Source organism: Schistocerca nitens, chromosome 6 (assembly GCF_023898315.1).
Source record: "Schistocerca nitens isolate TAMUIC-IGC-003100 chromosome 6, iqSchNite1.1, whole genome shotgun sequence".
Taxonomy (NCBI): Eukaryota; Metazoa; Arthropoda; class Insecta; order Orthoptera; family Acrididae; genus Schistocerca; species Schistocerca nitens.
Window position 1 is genome coordinate 292839078 of NC_064619.1, and position 12228 is coordinate 292851305.

The 12228-nt window shown below is 41.1% G+C and overlaps 1 protein-coding gene across 1 annotated transcript in view; it reads right to left on the reverse strand.

Moving 5' to 3' along the window:
- Nucleotides 1-1505: 1505 nt before the first annotated feature.
- LOC126263328 (cytochrome P450 4C1-like) overlaps nt 1506-12228 on the reverse strand; it is a 120617-nt gene continuing 109894 nt past the window's right edge. The window contains exon 8 of the mRNA XM_049960418.1: nt 1506-2727. Within this exon, the coding sequence (XP_049816375.1) occupies nt 2487-2727 (241 nt within the window). The 3' untranslated portion in view covers nt 1506-2486. The remainder of the gene's footprint in view (nt 2728-12228) is intronic.

Here is a 12228-nt window from a genome sequence, read left to right on the forward strand (position 1 = left end):
CAATACCAGTTTGTCACAGGAGAACTTGCAACCACAATGGTACGCCCTCCGACCCTGAATTGCAACTGGAATCCCGTCGATGCATGCTAGTGAAAAAGATCAACGAACTATTAACACTCGTAAAGGACCCTTGACTATGGATGATAGGTTACTATCGTCATTATAAACTAATAGTGGGCAACATTACAGGCTTCAGCCCTGCAGATATTAACTACCAACAGTTGTACCAGGAATATTTCTGATGCCATCTAACACGTCTGTGAATGTCGAGTGATTTATCGAAACTAGGAACAAGAGTTTTGGTCCGTTCTTGCTCTCTCTTGGAATTCTTCGTGGTCTTGCCCTTGTGACTCGAAATACTGCAACGATCTCTTCAAAGGAATGACATTTGGACTGTCGGAGAAGATAACACCTGGCCTTAGTTGTGTGAGAGAGATGCAACTGACAGTTGAGAGACAGAACTTTGCCGCTGTATATATTCAGACAGGATGCATCTAAACAGTAGTTCGGTGAAACATATAGACAGACGTAAGGTACTTGATGAAAATAGAACAATGCCCAAGGACCTAATAAGGAACTACCCAAGGCTGCACTGGCTATAAGGAACATCACACGGTTTCTCTGTGTTAGCAAAAACAGGCTAATAGTTGTTACTTCCAAGGAAAATAGTTTGTATGGCAGCCGCCAATATGAGGGAAGAGAGAATGGCAACACTTCAGCGTTATTTTTCACTGAGTCCAGCCGCTAGCCACATGATGTTTTGTTAGAACGAGTTATGTGCGACATCAGTGAGAGAGGGTCCGGCTTCCGAAAACAAAAATCGATGGATACTCCATCAACCTGGCGGCTACTACTTGCAAGTCTTCCGTTGGCAAATGCTTAGATGAAATGACGTTTATTTTGTTTTGGTTCTCTAATCGTGAGAGCTGTCCGGGGTGTTTTAGAGCTCTGCTCTTTTCAGACGGTGCTTTCTTATACCTTCCTTAGATTTTACTGCGGGTCGTTCCTTACTTACTAACTACTGATAGAGGCATAAAGCGGAGACTACTACAGACGTAAAAGGTTTCACTGCAGGCTATACCTTATGCCGACGAGGTCTCTTTGCTCGCTGAATGAATCTAGCAGCAACTGAATGTAAAGATAGAAATATACACCTCAAACATGTTGTGCTATTATACAAAACTGTTAATTGATCATTAGAAAAGGCCTATTCGAATACTAAATGGCCACAATGACGTGATTACATCAACAGCAGCTTCTCAAATGGGGGGGGGGGGGGCTCCTTGTCTACGCGGCCATGTCATCAAATGTGTGCTAAAATAACAGTGCCCAATTTCTTCATGTTCTCAGAGTTGATCTGTTGAGGTGGTCGTGTTCGATTTCGCAACAGTTGTATAATACAATAAGGAGACTGAAACAAAAGAAATTCAGACCATCCGATGTAGTAAGATAAACATGGAAAAATAAAGGTAAAATGCGTTTATATTTTTACATGAAATATTCAAAATATAATGTTTTACTTTGCTACAGACACAAATGCATTGGTCAAAATATCCTATCTATATACATAAATAAATAATATAACTTTTTTACATACCTAACCAACAAACAATTAGTTTGATTCGCTTGGTAACAATGTACATCAGACTGGATGAAGAAGTTAAAAATAAAGTGGCCTAAGTGTCAGAAATACAAGAGTAGAGAAAGGCTGTGAATATAAAAATGAAAACAATGTAATCCTTAACACTTATTAAATTATTTACAAGTGCTATATTCTATGATATACGTACTACACTTTGCGACTATAGTAGCTCCTGTTTCGCACCCTCATGGTGCCACTCGCGTTACGGTAATGTACGAAACAACGTTACAATTTAAACTTTTATCCACTATGGTTGTGGAATACTGTCATTTTGATGGATGAAGGTCTCCTGAAATAACTGCAGTCAATCGCCTTTTGTGATGCTCCAAGTCCTATTTATCACAAATGGTGTCGTAGCACCTAACGACTCATCATCAGATGGTACACATTTTTTCATTGGAAGGCGATGTGAAATTGCTCATGGTAAATAAAAAACTGAAGCATGGCAAAAAGAGACTGGTTACATTTATTTCTGGAAACCTGCATTACAGTTACGTTGTACGTCAATGGCTTCTGTATCAGGATTTCGCATTTTACAACGTTAGTCTGAGATCGTAAGTGTGTTCACTTCACCCTTAGCACTGCAGCACCTTATAGCGAATGAAGGGTACTGTGGTGAAAACTATTCCGGACGTCAGCTCGATTTATGTCTAAGCAGGTTATGTATATGTGACTCCTCCATTGATATCGTCTGGAATACGAGTTGCATTAATACTGTTAACCGAAATTTTGGCGACACCACGATTATACGAAACGTTAGTCACCAAGAGGAATTCAGCCTGTTCCTGGTAACGGTTTTCGCCGAACACTATTAACTGGTTTACGTCCTCCTATCGCAGCGTGTTCAGCCCCTGGGCTCGTAGCGGAGGTTGAAGCCCTTCCTGGGCGTGATGACCATGCCCATCTTGAGATCCTCAAGGTCTTCGCGGGTAGCAGTCGTGGTGACTCTGAAGGCAGGCAGCACCTTTGACAGCACAGCTCGCATCTGCATCTGCGCATACTTGCTGCCGATGCAGGAACGGGGTCCACCGCCAAACGGCAGGTATGCGAAAGGGTGACGCTCCTTGCACGCCTCCGGAAGAAACCTGTAGGCAATAAAGTGACTCCAGCATATAGGTTCCACTAATTTAGCATTACAAGAGATGCACGCTTTTATCAATGACAGCGAAAGACATAAGAGAAATAATGTGTCAGTTTGAGCAATATATAAGAATTTTTAACATGTTGCAGCCCTTTCAGCAACTGTGATAAATTAATATGTCAAAAATCCGCCTCCGCAGTAACTTAAACTACCGTAGGCGCAGTGTTTTCTTAATACTATGAAGCGGGTGGGTACATCCCGCTTTTTGTTACTGCCTTGTCACGCAAGTTGTTTGGGTTTAATGACCTTCTTAAGGAACTTCACACCTTGTTGTTGTTGTTGTTGTTCTCTTCAGTCCTGAGACTGGTTTGATGCTACCGTATCATGTGCAAGCTTCTTCATCTCCCAGTACTTACTGCAACCTACATCCTTCTGAATCTGCTTAGTGTGTTCTTCTCCTGGTCTCCCTCTACGATTTTTACCCTCCACGCTGCCCTCCAATGCTAAATTTGTGATCCCCTTATGCCTAAGAACATGTCCTACCCACCGGTCCCATCTTCTTGTCAAGTTGTGCCACAAACTCCTCTTCTCCCAAATTCTGTTCAATACCTCCTCATTAGTTATGTGATCTACCCATCTACTCTTCAGCATTCTTCTGTATCACCACATTTCGAAAGTTTCTATTCTCTTCTTGTCCAAACTATTTATCGTCCATGTTTCACTTCCATACATGGCTACACTTCATACAAATACTTTCAGAAACGACTTCCTGACACTTAAATCTATACTCGATGTTAACAAATTTCTCTTCTACAGAAACGCTTTCGTTGCCATTGCCAGTCTACATTTTATATCCTTTCTACTTCGACCATCATCAGTTATTTTGCTCTCCAAATAGCAAAACTCGTTTACTACTTTAAGTGTCTCATTTTCTAATCTAATTCCCTCAGCATCACCCGACTTAATTCGACTGCATTCCATTATCCTCGTTTTGCTTTTGTTGATGTTCATCTTATATCCTCCTTTCAAGACACTGTCCATTCCGTTCAACTGCTCTTCCAAGTCCTTTGCTGTCTCTGACAGAATTACAATGTCATCGGCGAACCTCAATGTTTTTATTTCTTCTCCATGGACTTTAATACCTACTCCGAATTTTTCTTTTGTTTCCATAACTGCTTGCTCAATATACAGATTAAATAACAGGCTACAACCCTGTCTCACTCCCTTCCCAACCGCTGCTTCCCTTTCATGCCCCTCGACTCTTATAACTGCCATCTGATTTCTGTACAAATTATAAATAGCCTTTCGCTCTCTGTATTCTACCCCTGCCACCTTCAGAATTTGAAAGAGAGTATTCCAGTCAACATTGTCAAAAGCTTTCTCTAAGTCTACAAATGCTAGAAATGTAGGTTTGCCTTTCCTTAATCTAGCTTCTAAGATAAGTCGTAGGGTCAGTATTGCCTCATGTGTTCCAATATTTCTACGGAATCTAAACTGATCAACCCTGAGGTCGGCTTCTACTAGCTTTTCCATTCATCTGTAAAGAATTCATGTTAGTATTTTGCAGCTGTGGCTTATTAAACTGATCATTCGGTAATTTTCACATCTGTCAACAACTGCTTTCTTTGGGATTGGAATTATTATATTCTTCTTGAAGACTGAGAGTATTTCGCCTGTCTCATACATCTTGCTCACCAGATGGTAGAGTTTTGTCAGGACTGGCTCTCCCAAGGCTGTCAGTAGTTCCAATGGAATGTTGTCTACTCCCGGGGCCTTGTTTCGACTCAGGTCTTTCAGTGCTCTGTCAAACTCTTCACGCAGTATCGTATCTCCCATTTCAGCTTCATCTACATTCTCTTCCATTTCCATAATATTGTCCTCAAGTACATCGCCATTGTATAGACCCTCTATATACTCCTTCCACCTTTCTGCTTTCCCTTCTTTGCTTAGAACTGGGTTTCCATCTGAGCTATTGATATTCATGCAAGCGGTTCTCCTTTCTCCAAAGGTCTCTTAAATTTTCCTGTAGGCAGTATCTATCTTATCCCTAGTGAGATAAGCCTCTACATCCTTACATTTGTCCTCTAGCCATCCCTGCTTAGCCATTTTGCACTTCCTGTCAATCTCATTTTTGAGACGTTTGGTATTCCTTTTTGCCTGCTTCATTTACTGCGTTTTTATATTTTCTCCTTTCATCAAATAAATTCAATATTTCTTCTGTTACCCAAGGATTTCTACTAGCCCTCGTCTTTTTACCTACTTGATTCTCTGCTGCCTTCACTACTTCATCCCTCAGAGCTATCCATTCTTCTTCTACTGTATTTCTTTCCCCCATTCGTGTCAACTGTTCCCTTATGCTCTCCCTGACACTCTGTACAACCTCTGGTTTAGTCAGTTTATCCAGGTCCCATCTCTTTAAATTGCCACCTTTGTGCAGTTTCTTCAGTTTTAATCTACAGTTCATAACCAATAGATTGTGGTCAGAGTCCACATCTGCCCCTGGAAATGTCTTACAATTTAAAACCTGTTTCCTAAATCTCTGTCTTACCATTATATATTCTATCTAGTATCTCCAGGATTCTTCCATGTATACAATTTTCTTTTATTCTTTTATGACTCCTTATTTAATTCAAAACATTCGTTCTCATGTTTGGCTGAGAGACTGTGCGTTTGTTATTTAGCTTATGTCTCTATAGTATTGAATTAAAGTAATTCAGGCCGAAGCCTTTATTTCAAGTGTGTTCATTGAAATTACTTGGGTATGAAATGCATTAATTCTAACGGTTGCCTGGGCGCCGGTGCATCTGTTATTCATCTTGCATCTGTATAGTTTTGTTTTAAGTTAACTCAGATCGAGGCTTCTATCTGAAGTGCTAGCGCACCTGTATTCACCAAAATTGTTGGGGTTTGAAATCAGTTTTTACTATGAATTTTATGCATGTAAAACGTGTTAAGTCATTTGGAGTAAGCGTTTTAACTATTGTTGATCGCACGTACGTACTCCACATTTTTGACATAGTTACTATTAATCTTTGTGCAAATTTAAGCTGCCTTCTGAACTGACTAATGAATGATGAAGGTGTTTAGCTTGCTCACTGTTTGAGCTCTTGTGAGTAGTAAAAGAATACTTTGTGATTAATTATAATCAAACAAAATTAATTTATTTTAAAAAGAAACACTCTTGTGATCAACTAGAAACTATAAAGTTTCAATTTGGTATATCGTTACTGTATGCATTTCAAGGTTGTTTTATGTCGTGTATTTCAGAAAGAAATGGTGTTTGTGTTACTTGACCTTTCTAGGATGTGAAGCATCCCTCTTAACCAGCGGTGTCGGAGTTGAAACTTATTCTTTTAGGAACTTCAGCTGACTTTTTTATTGCACTGTTAATTTCTACATTGCCAAGGAACTTGGTGATTATGATGACGTGATTTTAAATTATTTGTGTCACGAATGACGTTCAAGCCCTGTTTGCACAGTCCTTCCATACCCAACGCAACCAAGCGGCATGCCGCGTTTCAACTAGTGACTCTGTCTCGGTTGTGTACAGCTTACAGTATTACGACATTCATACGGTGTCACTGTAATCCAGCGGTAGCGTCTTTAATTATTAAAGGAAGGCATAAGCCACTGTCTAGTCAGTCTTTTAATGAAAAAACATCGCCAATGGAGGCCGAGGACTTCGGCGTCGGTATTGATAGAAGAAGGTGGAAGGTCGATTGCAGGTTCAGTGCGGCTTTTATCCCGTGAGCGGGTTGGGTCCGGAGGGAGGTGGGGCGGGAGACTATACCCAAAGGGGTAAGGATGAGCTATAATCAAGGGCATGACAATGTAGAAGGCAATGGAAACCATTGCATTAATATTACATAGTATGAAATGATTGTTCCATATAGTCTAGTGTTAACGGCTTTGACTAATGTTCCAAACGTCCTGGATCCCCGGTTCGCACCTAGCCACTGCTTAAATTTTGAGTAAAAATACCCTCGGTCTGCCAACGGCCTTGTCCAAGAGGGCGAAGAGCGGTGAGACTTTCAGGGCGCTCTCTTGCTCTTGCGGTAGGAAACTGCCCCTAAAAAGCGTAAGAATCGCCAATGATCAATGGTCTGAGAATGCAGAAGACAATAGAAACAACTGCATTAAAGAACATAATGTGTGTCCATAGGGGATGTGACCTGTAATTGAAAAAGTGTCGTGATGATCTGTCCATTGGAGAAAGATTACGGACTACTCCGCCATTCGAATCTCCGGAAGAGACTGCCGAGGGGAGGTGGCCATGAGAAAAAGGTTAAATGACCAACAGAAAGATAATGTTTTACGAGTCGGGGCTTAGAATAAGTTCAACGTGGAATCTACAGAATCTGAAAAGTGAAATGCAAAGACTGAATCTAGATGTAGTGGACGTCAGTGAAGTGAAATGGAAAGAAGACGAGGATTTCTGGTCAGAGGAGTGTAGGATAATCTGAACAGCAGCGGAACATAGTACAAAGGGAGTAGGACTAGTAATGAATAGGAAGATAGGGCAGAGAGTGAGATACTGTGAACAGATCAGTGTTCTCATCAGAACTGACAGCATTCCACCCCCAACAACAATAGTTCAGACCGAGCTTTGTGGCGTAGTGGTTACCACACTGGACTCGCATTTGGGAGGACGACGGTTCAAACCCGCGTTGGCGGTCCTGATTTAGGTTTTCGGTGATTTCCTTAAATCGCATTAGGAAAATGCCGGGATAGTTTCTTTGAAAGGGCACGGCCGACTTCCTTCCCCATTCTTCCCTAATCCGATGTGACCGGCGACCTCGCTTTCTGGTCCCTACCCCAAAATCAATCAGCCTACCAGCAACAGTTACGATATACGTGCTGGCGTCGCAAGCAGAAGATGAAGAGTTAGAGAAAGTATATGAGGACACTGAACGGGTATTTCAGTACGTAAAAGGAGATGAAAATATTATAGCCACGTGGGATTATAATGCGGTAGAGAAAGGAGTAGAAGAAATGGTTACAGGTCAATATGTGCTTGGTATTAGAAATGAGAGAGGAGAAAGAACAATTGAGTTCTGCAATAAATTTCAGCAAGAATCACAAGAGAAGGAGTTGTACTTGGAAACTGCCAGATTCCTGAGACTTGTGGTGGAACAAGGCAGAAGGATGGATGACATTCCCACGAAATTTCTACAATCCTTGCAGAAAAAAGCAAACAAGCCAATATTCAAGTTAGTGCGTAGAATCTACGAGACGGAAGATAAACCATCCAACTTTCGGAGAATATCACACACATAACCCAACAGAAAAACTAGGTCACACTATCGTTAATACTATCATACAATCGGCTTAGAAGCCCATGCATCCAAATTGTTGATCAGAATATTATACAGAACAATGGAGAAGAATAGCTGAGGATCGGTTAGATGACGATCAATATTGGAAAGGTGAAAGGAGCAGGGATACAATGCTGACACCATACTGTATAATGGAATGAAGACGCTATCATAAGTTTTTCGAGCTACAGAAGATGTTCAATAACGTGAAGTTCAGCGAGTGGTTTTGAAATTTTTAAGAGGATAAGTACATGCTAAAGACTAAGATAAGTGTAATGAAACAGTTTACACGAAACAAAATGAAACAATTAAAGATCAGAAGGGAAATGCTCTGTTGTCAAAGAGCATAAGGTGGCGATACGATCATTATTCTCTACTGTTTAGTTACTATATCGAAGATGTAGTGAAGAAAATAAAAGTTCAGAAGTGGGACAAAAAATTCAGTATGCAAGATTCTCTAACTAAGTAGTTATCTTCAGTGAAACGAAGAAAAATTACAGTATTTTTAAATCGAAAGAACAGTCTGATCAGCACAGAATTTTAGAAGGAAGGTCATCGTTGGCCGTAATTTTGATGGTTTATTGACAGCAAAATCGATTTTCAATCACATAATGATCATCTTCAGTGCTGTAGTGTACAAATTATAACTCATAGGCACTGGTGTCAAGTTATCATCAGTAATCAAAGCTATGAAACGATCACTATAACACAGAATATCTGCTAAACGTAAACGAGTGAAAGACGAAAGTATTTGGAAGTAGCAAGAATGAGATCAGTGACAAAACTTAACATCAATACTGGTGACCACTTAGTAGCTGACGTAAAGGTATTTTGCTACGTCTGTGCCAACATAACGCGTGCCACATGAAGCAAGGAGGACTTAAGAAATAGTCGGTACAAGCAAAGGGGGAATTCCTAGCAAAATGAAGTCCTCTAATATCAAACACAGGCCTTAATATGGCAAAGACGAATTTCCACCCTATAGACTAAAATATACTATTCATTAATAAAATCATTAATTGAATACTCCACGATTATAAGATGGTAAGCTAGATGATACACCAAACTACAGTACAGTACAGTACAGTAAACTACCAGTCTCCAAAAATTACTATAAAATGACATATGTTTTGAAAGAAACCACAACAAAATGGTTGAAATGGCTCTGAGCACTATGGGACTCACCAGCTGAGGTCATCAGTCCGCTAGAACTTAGAACTACTTAAACCTAACTAACCTAAGGACATCACACAGACGCATGCCCGAGGCAGGATTCGAACCTGCGACCGTAGCGGTCGCGCGGTTCCAGGCTGTAGCGCCTAGAACCGCTCGGCCACTTCGGCCGGAAAAATACAACAACATCAAAAATAAGCAACCAAAGAAACCAGCATCAACAACGTCTTAGTGTCGATATAGGTAAAGCTACAAAATGACGGTATAAATAAATGAATGTATATATTACGTCGAAGTTGTAAAAAGCCGAGGTGAAAACCGTATATTTGCATATTTATGTCATATGCACAAAATGAATGTCTAAGAACGTGTCAGAAGACAAAACATAGAAAAACCATCAACGTGGCAGAAGACCACCGATGTCTTGCCAAACACAAAATATACAAAACCTAAGATAATGTTCCGGATAAACTATATATATATATATATGCATCTACATGCAAGCAGCGCTTGCAAAGGACAGCATAAAAAAACCTAAGTGTAGATAAAGCCATCAAAATGACCACATGACTAAATGTGTCATGTCAAAGTTACAAAACGCTAATGTACAGATTGTAGAGGGGCATACTTGCGTCATATGCATAAAATGAATGTCCAAAACGTGGCAAAAGTCCAAATGTAGAAAACCATCTATTACTTAAGTGAACGGACGAAGTCCCACAGACCATCAATCACAAGAATGACATAGAAAAACTTCTTACTGACAAGGTGTGTTGGGGACGAACACGGCTTCAGCAAATGTATATACTAAAACGCAACTCTCAACCGTTTTCGAGAAAATCGTGTTCGAAAATTTTAGGCGTGCGTATATACTTTGTTTGGGCGTCACTGCCCAAGGAGTCTGCAGCTAAGCGAGTAAGCCCTTAGTTTCATAAGCGTGTGGTATCTGGATCGAATCTCGCTGCCGGTCGTTCCTTTTCTTTCGTCTTTTGCGTTCCTATGTAATTCTAACAACAGATATGTGTGGTACGCCATGAAATTGTGAGATTACCGAGAACCATTTATGAATGTAAACTAAATGTGTTTTTGCAATGGGCACATTGGAAACACGCACATGCAAAAATTTGGCTATTGTTCTCACTTCGCGCCCCGGAGTAGTAAGTTGTGCTAGTTCAGCCTCTTACCACAGCGCCGCGTGTCTTCATAGTCACCGTTCAGAGGCGTGTGAGCCCTCTTGCTTGTCGCATCTCTGTTTGTTATCTGGTGTCTGGTGTCTGAGCAACTCTAGCTCACGTGACGTTGTCTCATGCTGTGATTTCTGACATCCTTCCCATGTCTGTTCTATGTGCAGGTATTGTCGGCTTCAGTTTTGACAAATCCACGCAGCATATACACCTCGGTTCTTCGGAGATACATGACCGTTTGGTGGACAAGATCAAGGTTATTATATACTTAGAAAATGTGCTTTTTTTTAGAAGAAAAAAGCGAGTAAGCACTTGATTTCATAAGTGCGAGGTCTCTGGATCGGACTCGCTATCAGTACGTCCTTCCTTGTCTTTCTTCTTTCCTAATCCCACGTAATTCTAACAACACATATGCGTCATACGCCACGAAACTGTGTGTGGACCAAGACCATTTTCAAGAATGCAAGCCAATGTTTCTTTTTTTTTTCAGCAGACACACTGAAACCACACAATGCCAAAATTCATCTTTATTATATGTGCAGTATGTCGTAGTCATTATTGTTTTCCATATTTTTATGATCATTGTCATTATCATTCGTGCGGTGCTCATTAGGTTACTCATTATACGAGGAATGTTCGGAAAGTAAGTTCTGATCGGTCGCGAAATGGAAACCACTGTGAAAATCAAAAATGTTTTGTTTGCAACAGTTAGCTACACCTTGCAGCTACTTCTCTACACAGTCGCCGCTCCGACTTAGAAATATATCATGCAATGTGCCAATTTCGTATACTCTCATCATAGAGGGCAGCCGTCTGCACTTTCCGCCAATAAGCTACGCTTGTCTACAGTTGGTTGACTGTGGCAAAATGTCTTAGAAGCCAGCGGTTCATGTGGGCAGAGCTGAAACTCTGGGGCAGCCAGTTACTGGTTGTATTGTGGGTGATCAAACACTTGCCATCGAAAACGCTGTAGGAGCATTTTCGTGCCCCTGCAAAGTGCGGCCGAGAATTGTTATGAAGAAGGAACCGCATGACAGTTGGGTTATGTGGGCTGCATGTCATCAGGCGAAATTCTGACCATACTTGGTGGGATAAGCTATTTCCTAGGCGTCTTTACGTGCTTACTGTGCACTCAGGAGTGAAAAGAGGGACGTGACGCTGTCGACGGGCGTACTGGAGACTTCGCAACATATCTGTGCAAAGTCTTATAGGATACTCGCAGTGGTTTTCATTTCGCAGCCGATCGGAACTTACTTTCCCAATAGCCCTCGTTTTTGCCACAAATGTTGTCAAAAGAATATGAATAAAATGACTGTACTGATTTAACTGAATTTTCTTGTGTAACATCAGCTGTGCACTCTTTGAATACCAAGTATGTATATAAGCAAGCCTAAAATTTTCAAGGAATGCTTTCTCGAAATAGGTTTAAAGTTGCGTTTTCCTATCTATGCATGTTCGATTAAGTCCTAGTCGTGATTTACACATTCTGTCAACATGAATCCAATCGGTGACGGGAAGTTCGTATGGTACCCTTGTGAGTGCAGCCAGGAATGCTCAACCTTGCATAGTCATCGGTCCCGGTCACGGTCAAGCAACGTCAGGGATGACGCAAAAGGTTTACATGGATCGCTGAGTGAGAGACAGTGGAATCCCGCCCAGAGGTGTCCACTTTCGTTTTTAACCTGCCCATGTTTGCCTGTTAGCCAGTTAGGCAAGCTGCCGCATGTTGTCAGCAGAACGGGCAGGCTGCTTTATTCCCATACAAGCCAAGCTTTGCCACACCCAAGCAGGCTAAAGGAATCTTGCTTGCTTGCCTGCCTGCCCGTCTTTGCG